This window comes from Ambystoma mexicanum, chromosome 7q (genome assembly GCF_040938575.1).
Source record: "Ambystoma mexicanum isolate Mex_15411 chromosome 7q, UKY_AmexF1_1, whole genome shotgun sequence".
NCBI classification, from domain to species: Eukaryota; Metazoa; Chordata; class Amphibia; order Caudata; family Ambystomatidae; genus Ambystoma; species Ambystoma mexicanum.
The window spans coordinates 486,773,230-486,798,199 of NC_090941.1; the positions used below are offsets into that span (position 1 = coordinate 486,773,230).

Consider the following 24,970-nt stretch of genomic DNA (forward strand, 5'->3'; position numbering starts at 1 on the left):
AATGGGTCGGCTGTCCGTAGGACACCAAATGCGTGGGTCGGGTCTACGCATGCGTGTGGCTGTTCTCAGTGTTCCAGTCCCCGAACTAATTAAAAGTGCGACATACGTGCGGCGGACAGTTGCGCACAGGCACGATGTTCGTAGCGGCAAGGGTGTGCTACGCATGCGCGTGGGTGTTCTACAGACAGTGTTCAGATCCCATAACAAAATAAATATGTCACAACTTTGTAGACGGGCTATGTGTTCTGCGGACATATTCATTCTGGTTGCGGACAATGCAAACAGGGGGAATGTTCTTAGGGCACTTTATTTTGCATAACTACGAACATGCGGACGTCTTTAGTGTTCTGTGGATACCCCCATTTTGACTACGGCCAATTCGAACAGGTATAGTTTCCTTCGGACACCCCCATTTTGGTTAATTACAGACATCCCGGACAGCCGCGCTGTCCGCGGACACCCTAACTGCCTTTTTCAAAAAATAAGACACAGAGGAATATACTAACACACTTAATATTTTTTTATTGTATAAAAATTATGAAAGAGAGGGGGAACCAGAAACTGAAACCAATACAGGGGAATTAGGGGTTTGGACATGATGGATGGTAGGGGAGGAAGGGAGTGAAGTCTCATCGTAACGTTTTTCTTGCTGGGGAGGTTTTGGGGATAGTTGGCTGGGACATGGAGAGGGGGAACACGTAGATGTGGGACAGTTTCTCCACAAAGTTTCTTAAAAGATTTAAATGTTTCATTAACAGATCAATTTTTAGCTCCATTTGCAGCAGAGGATTTTCTAACGTCTCTGTTGGTATATTATTTTTAATGTCTGTATGGTCTGTTAAAAAAGGAGTTAAGTACACAAAGTAATGGTTATTAATTGGCTTATATAGAAAAGTGTAGTGTCTACCATTAGTATCAATGTCTTCACCCATTTCATCCCGAGGAACATTTTCTTCCAGCCATTCTAAAGTAAAGGACATTTCTGTGTAAAAAAAAAAAAAATACTAGTTTTAGTGTACCTAATACAGAAAGTTTATAAATGTATAAATAAATGTAGTGTACTCACTAGTTTCTTGAAAAGTTTTGCTGTTACTGCTGCGTAGGTGTCCTGTTGATTTTTGCTGTGCAATGTCTGTGAGGTAATTCTGTTGGAGGCATATTTATTGTGTTTTGGTATATTCCATTATGTTGAATATGCTATGTAATTGGACTGTTAGTGTTTTACAGACCGTTTCACTTCTTATTTATTATTCAATGTAATTTATTTATCTGCTGCTTTTTGAACATGTTTAGTTTTTTTTTGGGATGGTATAGCAATGTAAGATACCCCCTGAGTTTTTGGATAGTGTTTATGTTGTCCAAGTCCGTCCGCGAACAGGCGCATGGCATGGTCAGCGGATATCAGACCCACTAGCGCAGGTATGGGGTTCAGTATGTTCTGTTATATGTATATAAACTAAGGGCATCCTAGTAAACAACAAGGGACGTTATGGTTCCAAGTAAAACCGAAAAACTCTGAAATTCGCCAGTTATGGTAAGCTAAGCAACCATAACTTGCACCACCGTGCACTGCTAAGACTAACACCCAGGACATCAAAGATGACATCACATGTCTGGCTCCCTCTCTTTTCTTTTGCTGACATATATAGGCCAGTAACAGTCAGGAACAAAAAATGCAAAAAGTACTATATTTGAATATGCTTCAAATATGTTCTTACAGTAATTCACTTGGGGTTCACTCACAGCATATGAAACGTATGCATAGGGGAAACACAGACTTGGAAGACAGCAATGCTTTCTATGTATGAAGATGATCAGTAAGGTTATGAACACTTTCTTATAGTTCTGCTGTTTTTTTATTACTGTACTTTCCCTGGATACGCTCATATTTGTATACATTGTACTCGCACTACTTTCCTTAGGGTTCAGTCACATTATGTGATAGTTATATATAGGGAAGTAGTACCTTTGAAGCAGAGCAATCATTTCTGTGCATGAAGATAATCAGTTAGGTTATGAAGATTGTCTGGTAATACTGCTGTTTTTTTGTTTACTTCATTTTCCCTGTATATGCTCATATTTGTATGGATTGTTGTCTGTTCGTGTTTTGTTTGCAATAATGCAAGTATGTAGTAAGTGGGTTTTATTAGATACTTATTAAATGTTTACAGTATGCCGAACTCTAATAAGAAAGCATTTATAATTTTAGTATTTAACATAGCAAGATTATTAATATTGCACTTCCATCATGTCTGCTGCACACTATACCTATGTTTCTACATACGTACCTTAGTATACTGGAAAAAACATTCATAATAGAATGTTATTTGGATTAATGCATTGCTTGATGCACTACGTACCTCATGATATTTATTCCAAATTTTATTAACATTACAATAAGAATCCATTGTAAAGACTTTTCATGAAAAGTAAATGCACATGTGATGTCATCAGTGATGTCATCAATGACATTTGTGATGTCATCTTTGATGTCCTGGGTGTTAGTCTTAGCAGTGCACGGTGATGGTGCGAGTTAGGGCTTGCTTAGCTTACCATAACTGGCGAATTTCAGGCGTTTTTCGGTTTTACTTGGAACCATAAGTCCCCTTAACAAAGTTTTTTTTACTGAATATATATATTTCTGAGGCTTGTGGAATCTGCTTAGATCACATGCTGTGCATAGGCCGACATCTAGTGGAAGCTGCGGAGTATTACAGTTTGTTTTTCGAAACTCGAAAATGGGCGTCGACACAGGCGTGCCAGTAATACTATCCCTAGTGTGACGTCCACTGTACCCAAGATCCCTCACGCGTGTAGGATCCTCAGATTGTTTTTTTCCGCCATACTGGTCGGAAGCATCTTGCGGAGTCCCCTGGCCTTAGCCATACTTTTACTAATTATTGAAGTTTAAAATTATTTATTGACATCCTTCCCCACCCCAACGTCGACCCTCGACGACGGCTGGAGAAGACATCGACCGTCGGCTGCTGCACGATGGATCTGGGCCTCGGAAGGCCTCTGGCCTCGGCCCGGGCCTAGTAGGCCGCTGGCCTCGGCCCTGCAAGTAGGGAGAGTGGGGGGTGGTACATACTCTTCACTCTTGGTATATAGGTACACCTTATATATTTCCTACACTTACCAGCCCGCTGCCTCAAGGTGCGTATGGAGGGTACCCCTTTCCAATTCTGCCCCAAGTGCAACCGCAAATACCCTTGGGTCGACAGGCACGCCACGTGCAATCTCTGCTTGCCAAGGGACCACCCCGAAGCGAACTGCAGAGCGTGTAGTAGGTTTAAGCCTAAGACACTTAAGGACCGTTCGACAAAGCGTTGGGCCCACCACGCCAGGCAGGCGGCCATGGCAGCGGAGGGCGCCTTCAGCGATGGCAGCGACGCCGTACTTTCGGACGGCGAGGGCATTACGGCGTCGAAAGACTGCCGAGCGCAGGTCCCCGACCTCGGAAGGTTGTCCGGCAGGGCGGCTATGGGGAAGACCCCCGGCGACGCAAGCGCTACACACCCTACACACACTAAACACACTAAGCCCAACCGAACCTCGACGACGTCGATTTCTCGGAAAGAGGCACAGATAGAACGGTCCGACTCGGTGTCCTCTGGGCGCTCTCGATCGAGATCGCCTCATGACGCAAGGCAATCATCCACTCTTGCCAAGAGTGCCTCGCTCCCTAGATTAACGGAAGTTCGATCGTCGGAAGACGAAGACGACTTCCACCCCCAGGCCGCGCTCCAGGAGACCGAGGCCGCAGTTAACACCAGCGAGGCCCCACGCTCGAAACAAGTTACCTCTCCCGACCCTCGACGCCAGGCGTCGAAAGTCTCTGGGGCCTCCAAGGGGCAGGGAAAACATTTTTCCACGCACGGGGAGGGGGGGGAAACAGCGGAAAGCACAGCCTTCCACTCCTGTAAGACCATCCTTCCACCCTAAGCAGACAGACACACATAGATCTACTGGGACATCAACATCCAGCAAGGGTACCCTTGATAAGTCCTCTAAGTTGCCTACTAAAGTCATACCCTGTTCCAAAGAATGGTCCAGTGAAGACATAGACAGGGTCATGTCAAGGATGTCTTCCTTAGCTGATTTTTATGACAAAAACCCAGAACATTTCCTTTCGTATGACCCTCAAGGGGCCACACCCTCAGGCTCCTCTGATCCTATCCCCCTAAGTAAAAAGGCCCGGTTCGAAAGACCTGAACCCTTCGAGGTGCAGCCTTACTCTACTCCATACTCTACTCCACACCCCAGATACCAAGGACAGCCTTTCCCTGAAGGGGACCAGGAGTTTACAATTATGGAGGACCAAACCGGGACTGAATACTATGCGGATGATGAGGACCTGGAGGAGGTAGAAGATGAGCAGGAAATTTACAGAGTAGATTCCCCGGTAGAGAGCGAAGCCCCAGTTACCGACTCGCCAGTTGATAACCAGCCCCTCCTTAATGAAGTTCTCGCTCGCGCAGCAGAACATTTTCACATCGACACCCACGGTGTACAGGAGGAAAGGGACTTCGCAGAAGAGTTGGTGGGAGAGAGGAGGCCGGTCGCTCAGACCATCCCTATCCTTAAATCCATCCAACGTAGAATAGACCCATCCCTGGTGAATCCTAACCTCACCAGAGCCGTCAACCCCAGAGTCGAAAAACTTTTTCGGGCAGCCCAGTCTGACCCTCTTTATATAAGACGACATCTTAAACCAGACTCCCTAGTGGTTACCAACACTCGGAAGAGGGCTGGGACACCCTTATCGTCGTCAGAAGCTCCTCCCGACAAGGAGAGCAAAAGACTGTACGGGTTTGGCAGGAAGGTAGCCTCAACGTCCGCCTACCAAGCAAGGATCGCAAACTCCACCACCCTATTGGCAAGTTACAACTGCCATCAATGGGAAGAGGTCGCGGCGCTCATAGCCTCTGCTCCTGAACCGTTAAAAGGCCAGTTGGCTCGGATCTCGGCAGAAGGGAGAGCCGTGTCTGGTTGCATATTAAAAGCAACTTTCGACGCCGCGGACAACGCAGGAAGATTGATAGCAGAAGGTACTGTTATCAAGAGACATGCGTGGTTACGGCAGTCGGGGTTCAAAACAGAAACCCAGGCTTCATTAATAGACAAGCCGGTGGATCCCAATCTATTGTTTGGGAAAGCGGTCGAAGACGCACTTAAAAATGCCAAGGACGAGTACGAGACTCTCAAATCCCTTGGCCAGCTTACCAACAAACCCCCTAACCAGAGGGGGAATAGTCATTTTCGTCGCCCACGCGGCCAAAATTCACAAAGAGGCAACTATGCCCAAGGACAGGGTACACAATGGAACAACAACCAGCAGTCTACCCAAAGTTACGGCAGGGGTAACAAGAGAGGTCGTGGAAGAGGCAGAGGCAGCCCCAACAAGGGAGGGGGCACGCCTCCACCAAAGCAGTGACGCTCAGTTCAGGGTCCCTTCTCACGCAACCCCAGTAGGGGGACGCATTTCCAACTTCACCCAGGCTTGGGAAGGGATCACCTCAGACAGATGGGTGCTGTCAACAGTGTCCACAGGATATTGTATAGAATTACTGCAGCGTCCCCGGAACCACCCTCCACGACAAAGAATACACTCCTTAGAACATCAGAAGATCCTTCTCGAGGAGATCGCCATTCTGCTAGAAAAGGACGCGATAGAACTCGTCCCAGGACACCAGGTAAACAAGGGTATCTATTCAACTTACTTCCTTGTGCCAAAGAAAGATTTGACAATGCGCCCAGTATTGGACTTACGGCCTGCCAACAAGTATGTCAAGCCCCAAAAATTCCGTATGACCACGCTACAAGAGGTAATCCCCCTCCTAAAAAAGGGGGAGTACATGGCAACCTTGGATATGAAAGATGCTTATTTTCATATTTCCATGCTCCCAGCCCACAGAAAATACTTGCGCTTCAAGGTAGACAGTCGCCACTACCAATTCAAGGTACTGCCCTTCGGGATAGCTTCAGCACCAAGGGTATTCACCAAGGTACTGGCGGTGGCAGCTGCAAACCTACGCAGGGAGGCAATCCCAGTGTACCCTTATCTGGACGACTGGCTCATAACGGGGGAAACCCCAGGAATTTGCAGGTCAAACATTCAGAGGACTATCGACCTCCTCCACGAATTAGGCTTCTCTATCAACGAGAAGAAGTCAAGTCTGGTGCCAAGCACCTCAAAGCAGTTCCTAGGAGCAATCCTAGATACTCAAAGGGTTGACCTTCCCTTCGGAAGAGAGAATTCGGAATATACTACTGCAGATTCCACATTATCAGTCAGGTCAACAAATAACGGTACGCAAAGCAATGCGGTTACTGGGCATGATGGCGTCATGCATTTACCTGGTCCCCCACGCGCGTCTGCGCATGCGTCCCATGCAGGAATGGTTGGCGAAACAGTGGTCTCAGGCAAGTGGTCAGTGGGACGATCTAGTGGTCGTTTCGCCAACACTCGTACAGAGCTTACACTGGTGGACAAGAGAGAATCTCGCAAGGGGAAAACCCTTTTACGATCCCGAAGTACAAGCAGTGGTGACTACAGATGCATGCCTGACTGGGTGGGGAGCTCACCATCTCCACCACACAGCTCAGGGTCTCTGGTCTCACTCAGTAGCCAAGAACCACATCAACCTGCTGGAACTTCTGGCAGTATTCCGAGCGCTTCGGGCGTTCGAGCCCCATCTGCTAAACTTGTCGGTGCAAATCCGGACAGCACGACAGCCATGTTCTATCTGAACAAACAAGGAGGGACTCGTTCGCCAAATCTGTCCAAGCTTGCCCAGAAAATCTGGATATGGGCACTCAGACGGAACATCTTCCTGTCATCACAACATGTTCCAGGGGAGCTCAATTCCCTAGCGGATGCCCTAAGCAGAGACTCCCTCCCAGAAGAACACGAATGGGTCCTTCACAGTGATATCGTAGAGGATCTCTTCTCTCAGTGGGGTTTCCCCACTATAGACCTATTCGCCACAAGCGAAAACAAACAATGCCCAGGATTTGCATCCAGGTTCCCCCAGCCAGACTCCCAAGGGAACACCCTGTGGATGAACTGGTCAGGGATGTTTGCGTACGCTTTTCCACCAACTCCTCATCAGGAAGGTGGTGTACAAGATGAACAAGGAATCGATGACGCTCATCCTAGTTGCTCCCATGTGGGCGAGACAAACATAGTTTCCACACCTACGCAGGATGGCGGTGTGCGAGCCCATCAAACTCCCAGCCTGGTACAACCTACTGTCCCAGCAACAAGGTCAAACAGTGCACCAGGAACCCAACTCAATGAACCTGGCAGCATAGCTCCTGAAGTCATAGTTTGGCCATCTCAATTTACCACAGAGGTGTATGGACATCCTAAAAGAATCCAGGAAACCAAACACAAGGCACTGTTACTTTGACAAGTGGAAGAGATTCGTTATTTGGTGCCAGAATAAACAAATCAACCCAGTTGATTGCACTCCTTCCAACGTTGTAACATACATGCTCCACCTGCTGGACGCAGGTTTGCTTTTTAACTCTCTGAAAGTACACCTGGCAGCCCTCTCGGCTTACACCACATCCCATAACAAGGTATCGTGGTGGAAAGTACCAGTAGTTAAAGCCTTCATGGAAGGAGTAAAGAGACTTCACCCTCCTATTTCGAACCCACCGCCAGGATGGGACCCCAATGTGGTGCTAGCTAAGCTCATGGGCCCCCCTTTCGAACCCATGCATAAAAGTAGTCTCAAACACCTGACTTATAAAACGGCCTTCTTAGTAGCCATTACCTCTATAAGAAGGGTCAGTGAAATTCAGGCTCTGTCAGTGCAGGATCCTTTCTTTACTATCCACAAAGACAAACTGGTTTTACGCACACACCCTAGGTTCTCACCTAAATTTATATCTAAATTCCATGTAAACCAGTCCATCGAGCTTCCGGCTTTCTTCCAGAACCCGCAAAGCTCGGCTGAGGTGAAACTACACACCCTAGATGTGCGTAGGGCGGTCCTCTACTATGTAAACAAAACCAGACCGCTAAGGAAAACAGATCAACTGTTTGTCTCCGTAGCTACAGGCAGAGAGGGAGATCGCGTCTATAAGGGCGCTATCTCGAAGTGGATTATCAACTGTATACAGCTGTGTTACTCTCTTTCTGAAAAAACTCTGCCTTTTACGCCAAGAGCCCACTCTACTAGAGGCATTGGGGCCACTCTGGCTTTCATTGCAAATGTTCCCCTCGACACCATTTGCAAAGCAGCTACTTGGAGCTCTATTCACACTTTTACTCAGCATTACTGCATTGACACTCATTCCAAGACAGATACACAAGTGGGACAAGCGGTTCTGAGACACCTGTTTGCTCATGACTCTTCTCACATCCCACCTCCTTCTTCTGGTACTGCTCGCTAATCTATGCACAGCATGTGATCTAAGCAGATTCCACAAGCCTCAGAAGGGATACATTACTCACCGTAATCGTATTTCTGATGCTTGTATCTGCTTAGATTCACATGCGACCCACCCTTCCTCCCCTCCGAGAGAAGGCGCATGATTGCTGGTAGTCTTACCTTTCTGTCTATCTGCTTGGATTATCAGTACTCGCGCTACTCCTCATGCTTCCTCATGTCAGAAAAAATACAATCTGAGGATCCTACACGCGTGAGGGATCTTGGGTACAGTGGACGTCACACTAGGGATAGTATTACTGGCACGCCTGTGTCGACGCCCATTTTCGAGTTTCGAAAAACAAACTAATACTCCGCAGCTTCCACTAGATGTCGGCCTATGCACAGCATGTGAATCTAAGCAGATACAAGCATCAGAAATACGATTACGGTGAGTAATGTATCCCATATATATATATCAGCCTCTCTGGCATGGAAATATTTGGGAAGCAGTTTTTAAAAACTGCATTGTTAAAATAAATCTTTTTCTACCTTCGAAAGCTTTGTTCGGCAGTTTTTGTTCTGAGTGCTCCCCACTCGTTTTGTCGGCAATTTTTGCCGTGTTTTGGCGAAACCAATCTCTGTGATGGGAGTGCAGCTCTACTAAAAAAACAAAGGTTTTGTGCCACTGTAACTGGGAAATATAAATATATTTTTCAAGGATGATTAATTCGACCATGTTTGCTTTTACCAGTGCCATGCAGGTGGCAGTGTTTCAGAGGGTTACACCAGGTTGACTCAGGGCGCTTCAATATATCACACACACTGCAAGTAGAAATTACCTCTACATTAGGCTTTCCACAGAGTGTAGCACACAATGGGAGAGACAATCAGTATCAAACGGGACAAATCAGCCAGTGATATTGTCTTTGTAACTCAATAACAAAGGCGAGCAGCACCAGACAGGATTTGTCAGGTTGAAATGCATTTTCATGCATGCACGCGCGGATTGACATATTTTGTTATTACGTTACTCACCCCATTGCGGAGCATTACTAATTGGCCAATGCAGTTACTTATCAGGTGGTCTGTTAATTTTGTATCAAAAATCTAGCTCGTTTCAATAAGCAATATCCATGGCCATCTATGGTTCTCACACTACGGGTACACAACCAAGATGGTGCAGACCCGAGCACTGGCTTGCCTCCAGCAAGCAATGCGCTAGTCTCCACAATGTCATATATATGCGGATTAGCTGGTTGCGGCTCCCTGACAACGTATACACAGGCCGAGAGGCTAAGCAGGTGAGCCTCTTCGAATACGGTCCCTAGGCAATCTGCACGGCCGCTATACTATCTCTTACAGCAATCGTGAGCTTATCTCAACCTAACTATAATATTTAATTTTTTCCTATCTATATATGCTTTTACATGGCACTACATAATCGCGCTTGTTTGAACACCAATCGTGCAACGTTCATCCTTCTTTCTTAGGGTTCCACTAATGTCGTACGACAGATCTATATCTTTCCGCAATTGCGAAGCCCTAGAGCTAAATCTTTATTATTTGTATTACACTCATGTATTTTGCCCCAAGTGATTGATTAGTTTGCAAGGACTAGACAAACACATGTATTCTCTCAATTTTCTAGTGTCCAAGCATGCAAGCGTTTTCCCAGCAGAGTAATCACTTATTGGTAAGAGTTGGTCTGATGAGGGGGTGAACCAATGAGCCATCATCGTCAATTATTGTTAGGTTTATCTCTATCCTTCCTATGGAGGCATACACAAGAACAGAAGAGGATACAAGGTACATAGGGTAACAGAAGCAGCCTGTCTCGCGCTTGATGTGATTAATTGTAACAAACATAACCACTTTGCCATATATCCAACAGGATACTCATTAATTACACCTTCTTTTTTTTTTTTGTTGTCTCTTATTTTCCCCGTTTTTCTTTTTCTTCATATTGATTTCTTATGATTGCTACATTTGTGAATGCTTTCATTAATTACACAACGGTTTCCATGTATAAGTTTCCTTAATATTTGACAATGGAATTATGTATAACTGTTTCCTTTTGTTTTTCACCTTGGTCTTGGCCGCTTATTTGCATACCAATGTTTATTCATTTTTGTTGATGATACCTATATGTTGCTTACAACTAGGCCTCAGAGGAAGAGCAGTGGCTCGAAACACGTGTCAGGCTGACTTTCATATAATAAATTTAATGCAATCAAGCATGCAACATTTGGAATTTGACGCAGTGTGATTGAAAATGTTTCTATATTATATTTCTACTGTGGAGTATTGGGCAACACACCCATGTCTGTCAACTGCGGCCTTTCCTCCTTTGACTTCTGTTGCAAGCGCTTAGGTCTCTTGACTTTGTTGCCACTAACACGCCTAATAATAGTAGTCCTAGTGGAGTCTAGTCCAATAAAAAGGGCTTATACTAAGAAAACCTATTGACAATCCTTACCGCTGTGCTACAAAATAGTGTGGGAGAATGTTCACAAGAAAAGAAAGAAGTGTTCACAAAATAAGTGAGGATGTTATGGCCAACGTCTCCCTGCGTTTTTAGCACGGGACAAGGCAGGACTCTTGAGCACAGCACAATCCTGGGCTTCTCTGGCACAAGCTTGCAGTTCCTTTCCTCTTAAGGGCTTTCTGTCCAAGTCTCTTCTCATGCAAAGTCTCTTGCTTTAGAGGGCCCGATATGTCAAAACAACCAAACAAAAGTTCCTTATGTTAACCTTCAAGTAGGGTGATTACTCTTCACCCTTGGATCCCCCTCAGCCGGGCTCTGATCCTCCTCTTAGTGGTTAGCCTCCCTCAATCTGGCTCAGACCAACCATTCACTGTGGACATCCCTCAGTCGGGTTCATACTTGTCGTCACATGGCTTCATCAGTGATACCTTGGGCGGCTGTCTCCCATGTGGGTTGACCATCCTCAAGTGCAGCGGCAGTCGCAGGAAGCCCCGGCAGGGTCCCCATCCCTTCCCAGAGGGAAATTGGGGTTTGGAAAATGATAGCATTGTAGAGGAAATGTTTGATTACTCCTAAGAACTTGCTATTTATCTTGGCAAAATTGGTTATGCCGACAATAGATAATTTATTGAAACCTTGAATGACTGCCCCACTCCAATGCATGGAAGCTGCTGTCATATCGAAAGAAATGTTGATTAATAATTCAATTCGAGCAAAAATCAAACTATGCTGGAATGATTGGCAGGCGACAAGGCAGGTAGCTGTGTGAGAGATACCAATTGTTCCAAGAAAATAGCTTTGCGTTAAAATCACTGCATCAGACCAAATAATACTTTATTAAATTCCCAAATCCCAAAATATGTTTTTAAGAATAACATTGAATCAATTGCCTACTAGAGATTAAGGGCGTGATTTATAGAACGTTTTCCTGCGGGATTGCGCCATCATAAAACCCTTCCATGAATCGGGACCTTAACTGGGATAAGAGTGAAGGCTCCCTTTGTTGACAGGACCTGTAGACATTGCAAAAATCGTTGCATGCTTGAAACTTTGACATATTATGGTAGAATGTCCAGCACTGCTTGATTTTAGAAAGTTGTACTTCTACATTTTTTTGCAGACCGGAATTGCTTAACTCCTGAAGAGCTATGATCTTTACTTTTTAATGGTCAACAGATGTTATTTTAGCAGCAATGACATTTTTTAGAACTACCTGTTTTGACCCTATTATAATGAATTTTTGACCAGATCTGTTTTTATGTATTTAATCACTATGCCGTATCCAGCAACTTTTTTAAGGATTATATCGTACCTTGTTTAAGTTTGTAATTTGTTAAAGAATGCACTAGCCTAGAAGTAGCAAAGACACCAAACCAATAATTTTCAATCTGCCCATTGATGAGTTGGAGATACTCAATTTAATCAAAACTGCTAGCAAATCAAAAGCTGTAGGACCGGACGGCTTGTCGAACTTTGTTATGCAAATGCACCCAGAGTTATGGGCTTCCATATTATTCAAGATCTTTAGTGCGATAAACAGCCAAAAACTACCCCGAACATGGACTGAGGCGATAACAGTACCTATTTATAAAAAGGGTGAACGTTGGTCACCAGACAGGTATCGTCCAATCTCATTGTTAGACGCTCCAGGAAAAATATTCTCCAGAATAATGCTCAAGAAATTGAAGATATGGGCTGAAGAAAATTCTCTATTAGATCCATTCCAAGCGCGTTTCGTGAAGGGCCTGGGTACAACTCCTAACATATTTGCACTAGCAATGTTCCAAGCTCATCGGTCATCTCAGAAACAACCACTTTATTTAGGTTTTGTTGATTTTAGAGCCGCGTTCGACTCGATTGATCGAGCCGCACTCTTGACAAAATTAAGAAAACAAAATTGTCCTCCCTCGCTAGTAGCATTAATTGCCCTATTTCACACTAATACATCAATGCGTGTGAGAGTTTCATTAGATGGCAGGTTTACACCGCCGATTGCCACGCACAGAGGCCTGATGCAAGGCTGTGCCTTAGCTTCATTTCTGTTTAACTTAACTTTTACATTTTGGATATTGGTGACCATCTCACAGATTGTGTGGGAGATGCACCAAAAATTGGGACCCAGCAAATGCCATATCTGCTTTACGCGGATGATCTGGTCCTCATGTCACAGACGCCAATGGGGTTACAAAACATGCTGGATCGATTAGATGTGTATGCCCAAGCAAACAATCTTAGTATAAATAAACTGAAGACTCAAATTCTCAGCTGCAATCCCAGTCGAGGACCAAAAGTACGTAGATGCGAATGGCATCTGCAGCAGCACAGATTAACAAACACATGCCTATATAAATATCTTGGAGTGTCAATTCAACACAATAAAACATTGACGCAATATATGTGCGAATTGAAAACAATCATTGGTGTCTCAATCTAGGATACTAATTAGGAAATTTGGCAAGTTCTCAATGAAACACATTATTATGTACTATAAAATGAAAGTCACTCCAATATTGTTAAATGGCATTGAAGCCGCCTTGCTAAAGAACGTATGTTTTGGGATTGTATAGAGGCGTCATATTGGAAACAAGTTTTACAACTGCCAAATTGTACGCCACTTGCGATAATTCGTTATGAATTAGGGCTGACCTCACTCAATTCACATGTACACTGGAAGAGATGTGGCTATTTTTGCAAGTCCCTAGAAAATCTAAATATACCATCCATATTGCAAATTACAATTTATAATTTACTTGCATCCAAAAGCAAATACCTGCAAAAATGGCGTGAGCACATTGTGGATATCTTAAGCAATGCAGGCATCACCATTCAATTATTGATGGAAAATTCCAACCGTGCAAAAACTAAAATATTTCAACATGACTGGGCTGAAAATTTCACGAAGTACTTATTGCATAAAGATTTAGAAATCTGTTTGGAACTAAGAGATATGGGATAACGGCTGATTATTTAATCAAATATCCATGTATAACATTTTGTAGGGAATATATGAGATTTAGACTGAATCTGTGGGAAACTCGTGACGTACTACCTAGGAGAAAAGTTATTCTCTGTGAGCAAAATTATTGCTGGTATTGTTTGAACATCACCCAGACTGAAACTTTGAAACATCTACTAGTTGAATGCGAGGCATTAAACAGTTTGAGAAGTAGATGCTTCAAGGGCAAAGTAGTATTTCAGAACCATTTTACTCAATTTGAAAAATGGCAAACACTTTTTTCCAATGCTAGAATTACAATACAGATTGCAATTGTTCAATTCTTGAATATTTTCCTACCATCTTCAATGTGTAACAAACTCTGTAATGATTTAGACTGATGACTTGATTCCTTAGGAAATCTAGGAAACATGTTTTACTACTTAACCTCCATTTCTTTTTTAAGGATTATATAATCTGGAAGATGTCTGGGAATATTAGACATTTTAATATTTTATATTAAATTATATGTATATTGTACATTATATTGTATATATTTGCATCAGCGGTGTATGAATATTTGTATTGTAAATAAGTTAAATCACTAATTAAATACTTGTAAATGTAAGAATAATTTGAAAAGTTGATTTATCAATTAACCAAATAATTAAAAAAAATGTTTGTAATTTTGTCTTATGGTGTGTGTATATATGTATATGTATGTATATGTGTGTGTATATATATATATATATATATCATATTATGTGAAAACGGAATTTTGTATGTATTGAAAGGTTAACTTTTACACAACCATATCAATAAAACATTTTTTTTATTGCAACAGTATTGTCCATCCAGGTACTGCACACACAGGACACTCCTAACAATCCCTGGAACTCTGGATTCTTTTATGAGCTGTGTAATTGGCCTTATGCCCCTTATTCATAGAGGTTGCTTTTATTCCTCGACACTTGTAGGTGCAGTGGACCAGTCGTCCTCACCAAACATATCCCCCATCACATCTCACATTCCCAGTAAGCAAACACGTGTAGGGTGAAGAATGCGTTCGTTAACTTGCACAATTCAATGGTGTTCCGTTCCTCACAACCCATTTATTTTTGTCTTGCAGTGGACGACAGCGCAATTTTGGATTGTCAATTCAGCGAATTTTACCACATTGCCCCAGCAGGATTTGAAAAAATACTCTTTGAGCAGCAGATTTTCTAAACGTTTCGTCAGGAGAGATCACACACCTGCACTGTTCTAAAGCCTTTACATCTAGCAGAGCTTCAAGTGCCGTCTTGGAAATGTTTTCTGTGTCTTGCCTGTGAGTGTTTGTATCTGCACCAGAAAACTGTTACTGACTCTTGATTTTAAAGCGTGCACGTATGATGTGAAACTCCGTGGTTTCTGCTAGTTGTGTCTGATTTTTGGTCTTCACAAGGTCAACAGGAATGAAGGTATACCGTTGACACAAATGCAGTGCTCGGTAAACAATTGCCTTATGCTGCTATATCCGATTTCTTCTTAAATAAGGGGCGTTCGTTTAATGTTTGATTTGGGGGGATTGCTTTTCTACCTTCTTTCCATGGGAATGTGCGTCGTTGGCGATAGAAGCCCTGCTCTGATCAGTAGATTTCTCTTGCGTTGGTAGTGGCACTGTAAAAAGCCAGTTCAAATTTTCCGCCAGACATGGACCATTTCTCGAGTAGTTGGCCACCGTTCGAAGCATTTTGGCAAAACTAGTCACTTTTTTTTCTGGCTGTACACGAATACAAGAGTATTTATCATGGCAAATGGCGAAGTGTTGCCTTAGGCGAGCAGTTTTCGGAATGCTGCAACAACCCATCCCATCTGGTGGTGCAGCAGTTTCCTGGTGCAAAGAACATGAAGGACATTTCTTGTACTAAGGAAGGTCACGGTTCAGATGAGGAATAAACAAACAAATCGGGTCATCGTTTTATGCATTACTTTACTGCCCTGCATTATGGTGATTGGATAATTTATAGTTATTAAAAATGTTATTTTGAAAATAATTCATTAATTTAAAGAGATCGGGATTGCGATTTTGTCTGCGTTTAAGTTAATAAGCTTTGACAGTATGAACCTATTTTTGTAAATGATTCCTTTATGTAAATTGAGATGTTTATATTTGGAGAAAAAATATTGTATTCTCAAAGCTATTCTCGGTAGTGGAGTTTGAGGAACGATAAACACTGAATTGCCCTCTGAGCAGGTACTCCAGCTACATAATGATAGTAACCTTTACATTCCAGGTTTCTTGCACCCCTCGTCACCCCTTGTTGCACACTTCCAATTCAATGTGCTAGTCTTTGACTTGCATATATGTCGTAAATGTGTTGGGAGGGGGGGGATACACCCTTTTATGGTCGGTCTACACAAAGGGTTTAAATAAATCTATCATCCCACTGCAAGTTACGGATTATGTTAGTGAGCGTCGACTTTGGGGGCCGACTTAAGTCTTTCTACTGATACACAAACCTAGAAACATGTGATGTTTTAATAAACACAACGCAAAATATTCATTTAACAGTGTGCTCTTTGAAAAACTGCTATTTTTTCTGCAAAAAGTGAACTCGCTTCAAATGTTGCCTGGTCAGTAAGGAGGACTGGCTCTTAATCCCCAGCGACCTTTTGGCTTTGATGTACCCATTTATGAGCACCAAATATTTTCACCAGGGCCATGGTTGGAGGCATTGTGTCACAGTATTACCCCCGAACTCCCCCTGTGGTTCTAAAAAACGCAGTATGATGTAGAGTGGTGAGATCTGGGCGAGCTTGGTTATTGAAAAACTTTGGGGCAAAGACACTTTGCGTATAGAGGTCTGAAAAGGTTTTGGAGTTCGCTTTTGAATGCATCGCCATGTCGTTCTAGCACAGTTAGCAGTCCCAAAATACTGTATTATAAATAAATGTTTTGCTGTATACATGTTTATTTTATGCTTTTCACTTTCATTCATAAAAAGGCAGCCCTGCCCTGAATGTGTTTCTGCTTAAAAGCAACATCTGTTCATCATTCTTTGAAGTCCTGATCTGCTGATGTTACGCCAAGTGATGTTGTGCTTAACTCGTTGTAAATGAGTAATGATGGGAGGGGCCTTTTTGTTTTTTGGCACGCATTAGGATTGTAGAACCAATAAAGTTATTATTGCATCTTGCTTTTTATTTTCCTCTTGTGCCTATGGTATGCAACATTCCCCCTTCACACAGTCTCCTAAAACACTTTGGTCACATTAAAGTGGCATACTAGATCAGCATTTGAAAGATTGTATGCACGCTTTAGTTGCAGCAGCAGTTTTGAAGATGGGAATTCAAAGGTGTCTCCCTGCAGCGTTCCAGACATCTCTTTGTGAGGGAGGTATACTGTGATCATTTTATCTGTACTCGTCTCCACACCACACGCCTGCCCCCTGTGAATCGGGCATGGTTATTAGTGACCATCTTTGCACAGAACACCGAATTAAAGTGCAGTCGACATATGGTTGCAGAATTTCAGTAATCTCTGACCTCACAGATGCACAGGACACACTCTAAGGTCACAGAATCCGAGATTTACTTTTACTAGATTGTAATACGTGGAGCTCTTGTACTTTAGAATGAATTAACTACAAAAGTAGTCATATTTTGTCTCCTTGTCTTGTACTTCAAGCTGCCTCTTTGTCCACTTTTACCACTGAGCTCTCAAGCCCCTCCTTAGTCTCCATCCACTGCAAACTTCTCACATTGTGGACTTCCCATATTTTACTGTATTTAAACCATTTCCATTCCACCTAGACAATGCAAGGTGCATGTAGGCTCCTTCCTCCACTGACTGTTTGCCATCAAATGCTTGACTCGCTCCTATGTGCATTGCAGGAGAGATGTAAAGCCGCTTCGTGGATCACCTTTGTGGAGTTTTTCAAATAGAGACTTATTTCTTAGCCAAGTAGAGTGATCTTGTACTCTACAGTAATATTGTCATTTACACCTGTGTTTGCTGGCTCATTGTTGGTGTGTAATTGTCATCACTCGACATATAACAACACATTTGCGGAAAATGTATTTTCTGATAAATTATTTTTCACACAGGTGCCCCTTCTTCATTTCGGTTTATGGAAAGACTACATTTACCATATACATAAATAACCAAGCTATATGCTCCCAACAGCACTACCTATTGTAGTTACTGCCACCTTTGGAAATTGCTCAATAAGCTATATTGATTTTTTCGGTGATCCGATTTTGGTGGTAATATATCTTTTTCAAGTGTGAAGTGAAGGAACCGATTCTTGTGCTAAGTCTTTGCTATGCCATACAGTTTACATGCACTTTTGGAACTTTTAAAATGCAAAGCGCTACGTTGAAATGCTGTTTTGTACACCGTCAGTAGACAAGTTAAAATCATAATGTATATTGTTGAACGTTTCATTGTCCTTGCCATATATTAGCAGGCATGTGGCCTAAAGTAAAAAAAAAAAAAAGAAAAATGTCTGATCTATACCACCTGTATATCTACCTACATCATGACAGACATCTACTTTAAGATAATCGTTTTGGGGAACTGCAGAGTGTCATGCATTTTAGATGTCATCTAGAGACCTACATCGCCTTCAGCACTCACATCCCTCTTGTACCCCCCTCCTCTTTCTGTGTACTCTGTGCCTTTGGATTCTGGGTCACCCCCGATAACTGGCAGCTGTTGCATACATGTCACTTATTTGTCAAACAGGTTGTCGCTCGTGTGAAAAGCAAGGAAATAAAACATAACGTGCTGGTGTGAAAACAGTGTTTAAAGGAATTTTGAAGTGATTGTTATTATTTTGAAAAGCTTTAAATATGATATGCCAAGAATGTAAATTGTCTTGTGCGTGCTTTAAATAAAAGTCTTTTTTTTGGTGACGTGTTGCCACGCAAGTTATTGTGTGCTCTGTGATTTGTCCAAGTTATTTTAGTGTTCTCTTTCACAGCATCTTTGGCGCATGAGTGCATCACCAGGCCATGATCTTAATAGTTGTCCCACAAGTGTGATTTTGCCTGTTGTATCCTTGTGTACCACCCAATAATCGGTGCAGCTCGGCGGGCTGATTTCCAAAAGGCAGCATCCTGTACAGACATAACTACAGTCCTACCCAACGGGTGTAGGAACCTCTTCATATAATGGCCAATCAGGCAGGCTCTCCACTTGTGCCAGTGTTCCTCTTGCAACACAGAACTGCAGAATATTTTTTTTACAATGTATTTAATAGAAGTTTTTTTCTCCACATGGTATGTTACAGTACAATGCAATAAATGAGAAGCTTGATGCCAGTTGGCGGTAATCAAAAATAACAATGAGTCCTGGGAATTCCCAGAAAGGAATAGCCACCAAAAGAACATGACAACAGTCATCCTGTGACTAAAATATGCCAACTTCATTAACAAATCCCCTGCGCCCCCTCCCAGTTGGGTTGATGGAAGAAAAATCGTAAAACTGGGATCATGGGGTAGGGTCATGCAGTGATGCTTTCAAGCTTGGTGTCTGGTTGCGGGTCATGGTATGTTGGGTTGGGAGGATGTTTGTGGGTGCCATAGTTCCTGTTTTATCAAGTCTGGGATGTTTCTCTGTCCATGTGTCGGTAGTGTTCACTCAATGGTAGCCATTGTGCATTAAAGTGAGTGTGCGATTCCATTAGGATAGCCGTTAGGTTTTCGATCTCGTAAATGTCACGTGCCTTAGCAAGCCAGTCTTAGTGCTTCGGGAGGTGGCTTCTCTTCCAGTAATGGTGACACAGACCCTAGCAGCTAAAAATAGGTTTCTCTGCATATGCGGCAGTTATGAAAAATCGCCATTGTGCTCTTCAATACTAAATAATGCCAATAAGGGCGACAGTGCTCTGTGGATGTTGTCTATGTCTTTAATCCAGGCCAGCACTTCCTTCCAAAAGCTAAGAGCTGATGGGTACTCCCACCACATATGCCAGTATGTGCTGGTCTCACCTCAGCCTCTCCAGCACAGGGGAATGGCATTGTAGTACATCTTGGAGAGCAGCTGGGGGGGGGGTTAGGTACCACCTAACGAAGGAGCCTGGCATTGTGCAGCTTGTATTGCATTGCAATGGCAGAGGGCCATACCACTCTTTAGTTTGCCAAAGGCTGTGTCCTCCGGAAGATGCAGGTCTGTGGACCATCATTTCTGGGTGTTCGGGACAGTTATGTGAGCCCTAGTTATGAGAGAAGCATATAATGCAGAGATGAGGCCTTTCATGTCAGTGAAAGATTCGAGGACCTGTCCAAATCGGGTCAGTGGGCGGCTTAGCTTATGTACCCAACCATTATTTGTCAGGGACCCTTTTAGTTGGAGGAATGGCATGGGGGGAATGTCGGATATCCCAAGGGCGTCCCCCAGGTCAGCTTTGGCAATAAAAGTGCTATCTTTCCACAGTTGTCCCACTCTAGCCAGGCCTGCTTCGTAGTACTGTTGGAATCTGAGGGGTTCTGTGATTTTGTCCCTTCTGAGGGGGCGGGGGGCATATACAGCTGAGCGGTGATGGCCATGTAGTTAAGACTTTCATCTCGCTGGAGGGCCTCCAGATGTGCCAGAGGACCAGGTGGTATATGGGGCCCAGAGCCATTCCCCCAGGGTGACGAGTGCAAAGAGGCTATTCTCCATCGCTACCCACTGCTTCTCTCTCTCTCTCAGATGGTCCACTAGGACCTGGAGTTGGGCCGTTTGGTAGTACTCCTAAAAGTCTGTGATGCCTGTGCCTCTCTCTCTCTTGTGTCTGTGTGTGTGTGTGGGGATAGTATTGCTGGCACGCCCTGTCGACGTCCCTTTTCGAGTTTCGAAAACAACTGTAATACTCTGCAGCTTCCTCTATATGTCGACCTATGCATAGCATGTGAATCTAAGCAGATGCAAGCATCAGAAATACGATTACGGTGAGTAATGTATCCCATATATTTCTGAGGCTTGTGGATCTGTTTAGAATCACATGCTTTGCATAGGCCGACATCTAGTGGAAGTTGCAGAGTATTGAAGATTACGTTTTTGAAGTTTGAAAAGCGACATCACCAGGGCTTGACTATACTACTATCCCTAGTGTGACGAACCCTGTACCCATGATCACTTGCGCATCAAGGTTCCTCAGATTATTTTTTTCCGTCATTGTGGCAAGTTGTTATTTAGCGGAGTCCGTAGCTGTGCATAAGAGTTCAAATTCTTCCCAATTTCTCTGGTCATTTGCGTTTGATGAAATCATTTGACTGCTGATACCCAGAGCTTCTCAATGGCTGATTCCTGGTTCCGAGCCACATGTCTGCTCCAACAATGGGCATAGACCTACACCTGGCTTCGGCCTAACGAGTAGGGAGAGTGGGGGGACTGATCCTTTCTTATTCAGAGAATGCATACACCTATTTCCTGCCCTTACTACCTACGTCTTGCTGCCTCTCCATTATTGAGGACACGCCCTTTAAGTTTTGCCTTAAGTGCAACAGGAAATTCCTGTGGATAGACAAAGACAGAGTTTGTAACCATTGCGTTCCAAGTGGCCATCTCGAATCCTGTTGTGCTGCTTGCAAGCTCGTTAGGCCCAAGACACATAAGGAGCGCAGAACCAAAAGGTGGGCGGCATATGCCATGTCGGCAGAGCCGGAGACTGCCGTTGGTATCTTCGAATCAGATAACGAAGACTGAGGCAGCTGAGACTCCAATTCGGATCTCAAAGACACTAACGTGGAACTGTCTAGTTCCCACACGCATGTCCCTAGCCTGAAAAGTTAGCAGCGCGCTGCTATGAGGAAGGGCTCTGGCGATGCTGGCATAACTGCACACACCCCTTCCCATAAGCACCCCCACAGCTGTCCATCGACGACTAAGTCAACGGAGGGCCGCACACCATCGGTTGGTGCCTCTGCCCACCGCCCTCACGCCGACCACGCCCGCTGTTCCGCCTACACGTTAACCACATGGCGATCATGCACACACTCCAACAAAGGGTGCGCATAAACACTGCTTGGCGGCTGAGGTGGAGACGCCGAAACAGCCGTTGAAAAAGCACAAATCACACAGACTCAGAAAAATACCATAAGGAGCCCTCTGCTCACGGTAAACAGGTTTCTCAGACCTCTGTAGACTATGAAGAAGAATACTCACATCTAAATTCCGCCCTTAACAAGTGCCCCAGGGAGAGCCCCAAGGGAACACCCAGAGCCCCTTGTCCGGCGGAGGCACCTCCTGTGCCAAAGCTCACTCCTGTGGCACCAACCTCCATCCTGTCTGCTACCCCCTGGACCCAGTCACAGTTTGAGGACACCATGGGGAAAATGTAATTCTTTGTGGACTTTATGAGCAAGCTGCCCACTCCTTCAAAGCCTGCTGAGCAGCCTCCTGCAGTGCCAGTGCCAACCTCCTTTCCTGCCCCCCCCCCTACCCCTGGGAGAGCCCTCACAAGGTTCTCTTTATGGGGACATACCGTCCACACAAACTGACCAGGGCAGATGATCAGACCAGGATGACCCAGACCTCATCTTAGTCGACCCCTCCATTGTTGAGGGCGGTCACTCTTCTCCAATTGCGGACCAGCCTCTCTACAATGAGCTGCTGAAGAAGGCTGCTCACCACTTTGGCATAAACACATACAAATCAATCCCTGCATGGACTGACTTTGCTGAGGATATTCTCAACGAGAAGAAACCGGTTAGCCAAGCTAAACCTCTTCTGAAGTCTGTCAAAAAAAGGGTGTCTCCATCCCTTTCTACCACCTCCCTAGCGCAGTCAACCCACGGGTGGAAAAGTCTTTCAGGCTCTCTCCTTCAGATCCCCTCTAAATTAGGGGTCCCATTAAGCTGGACTCCCAGGTGTTGACCACTGCAAGGAAGAGAGCTGGTGTTCCACTCTCAACCTCTGAGGCACCTCCTAACAAGGAGAGCAAGAAATTGTACACGCTGGGGAAGCGTATCACAACCTCTGCTGCATACCTTACTAGGATAACAAACACCACATTGCTTGCCAGCTACAGCAGAACCCAGTGGGATGAGGTTTCACGACATCTGGACTCTGTATCAGAACCGGCATGATCCCACCTTCTTAAGATCGCCACTGAGGGAAAACGGGTATCCTGAAGAATGTCTTGGACTCTGGAGGCACCTCAGGAAGTCATTACAGAGGGGACCCTCCTTACAAGACACCCCTAGTTTAGAGACTTGGGATTTAAGCCAGAGACACAGGTGACCCTGATTTACATGCCCATCGAGGAGGGTCTCCTCGTTGGCAAAGCTGTTGACGACCAGCTGGAGACAGCAAGGAAGGAGCATGAAACCATCAAGATCCTTAGTTAGATTTCCAACAAGCCCTTCATTCCAAGGGGAGCGTTCAACACACAGCAACACTTTTGGGCCCAAGACACAGGAAAAAAAGGCCATGTCAGCGTACGCACGTCTGGTGCCTCCCTCTGTAGTCCACACGTTCAGACATCCTATCACACCAGCAGCGTGGGTTTCGCAGCTGGAAAGGACGAGGCAGGGCTGCAGCCTCCAGAGATGCAGCAGCCTCTCGCAAAATCACATGCCGATACACGTTCCTTCCCATGCATGCCCAGTCGGGGTCGCATAGCACTCTTTGCCCAGCAATGGGAGGGAATAATGGCAGACCGCTGGGTCTTCGATACAGTGGCCAAAGGATACTCGGTTGAGTTCCTCGAAACAACTCGACATCCTCAAGGAGGAGATCAAAATCCTGTTATGGAAAGGTGCCATCGAGCTGGTGCCCTTCATGGAACAAAATCAAGGTATTTATTCAATGTACTTCCTTGTTCCAAAGAAAGATCTAACAATGTGCTCAATGCTGGACTTGCACCCTGCAAACCACAAAAATGCAGGATGACAACCTTGCAGGAAGTCATCCCACTATTAAAGATGGGGGATTAGATGGCGACATTGGACATTAAAGATGCATACTATCCTATTTCAATGTTGCCAGTGCACAAAAAATACCTGAGATTCAAATTGGGAAACCAGCACTACCAATTCAAAGTGCTACAGTTCCGCATTGCATCAGCCCCCAGGGTATTCACAAAGCTCACAACAGTGGTGGCCACACACTTGCGAAGACAGTCCATTCAAGTGTAACCTTACATAGACGGCTGGCTAATTACTGGGGACTCTCCCCAGAGGTGCCTTAAAAACACGCAGCAAACGATCAATCTACTGCTCCAATTTGTCTTCTCCATAAACGAGAAGTCCAGTCTAGTGCCCAGCCAAGTAAAGCAATTTTGAATGGATTGTGCCCTCCCACGTATTCCTCATCTTAGATATATTCATCAGCTTGCTGCTGCTTCAGAAATTTTTTCGCCAGAGGGCTCTGTGCTCGAGGCCGCGTAGCTTGGTCCCTCGAAGGCCGCCGTTGAGTGTCAACGTCATCTGTTATATAAATGGCTCGAGCCGCGCCCGTTGGTTTAGTTCTGTTTTTCCAAGCTTCTGCTTCGTGTATCGAAAACGGTGCGTCCGTTTTTCTCATCGAGAAATGTCTTCCTCCTCAACCCCGACAACACCCAAGACCGGTTTTAAAAAGTGTCTTAAATGCGGAAGAAAGATGTCCATTACGGATCCTCACCGCAACTCTTTGGTGCCTTAGTCCTGATCACTGAGTCGACGATTGCAGGTCGTGTCAGGCGATGTCGAACAAGGCTCTTAAGGAACACCAATGTAAGCTAGCGGTGGGGGAAGAGTCTTTTAATTCTGCTAAAAGACTCGAGAGAATCGAGATCTAAATCTGGTCATGAGTCGAGGCGATCGAGGTTGAAAAGTCATCGAAAAAATCTAAAAAGTGACGCCCTAGATCTTCGTCCTCTTCTTCCTCGCCCGACAGAAGGTTAATTTCTTGTCCTTCGAAGCATGATTGCCCAAAGAAATGGGAGGCCTTTAGGGCTTCAATGCTAAAAAATGTTGAGAAGGCGGCCCAACCCACTCAAAAAAGCTGTGTGAAGAGCATGCCCCTGTCCACTCTAAAGGTGACGGAGGGAAATCAAAAACGTCTCAAGCTAAATCCGATAAAAAGTCGAGGGCGTCCTCGGACGATGATTCTCCAGCGCCTCATGAGATTGTACAGAAACCTTTGGTGCATAAATCGAGGTTGCCTGAGGACAAAATGGTGTCCTCCTCGTCGAAGTCCGCTGTCGACTCGACGCG

General features: G+C 44.5%; 1 protein-coding gene across 1 annotated transcript in view; it reads left to right on the forward strand.

Moving 5' to 3' along the window:
- The window catches only part of SPRYD7 (SPRY domain containing 7), a 503,469-nt gene extending 484,766 nt beyond the window's left edge, over window positions 1-18,703 (forward strand). Inside the window, exon 5 of the mRNA XM_069639108.1 lies at window positions 14,934-18,703. Coding sequence (XP_069495209.1) covers window positions 14,934-15,031 — 98 coding nt within the window. The 3' untranslated portion in view covers window positions 15,032-18,703. The remainder of the gene's footprint in view (window positions 1-14,933) is intronic.
- Window positions 18,704-24,970: the final 6,267 nt, after the last annotated feature.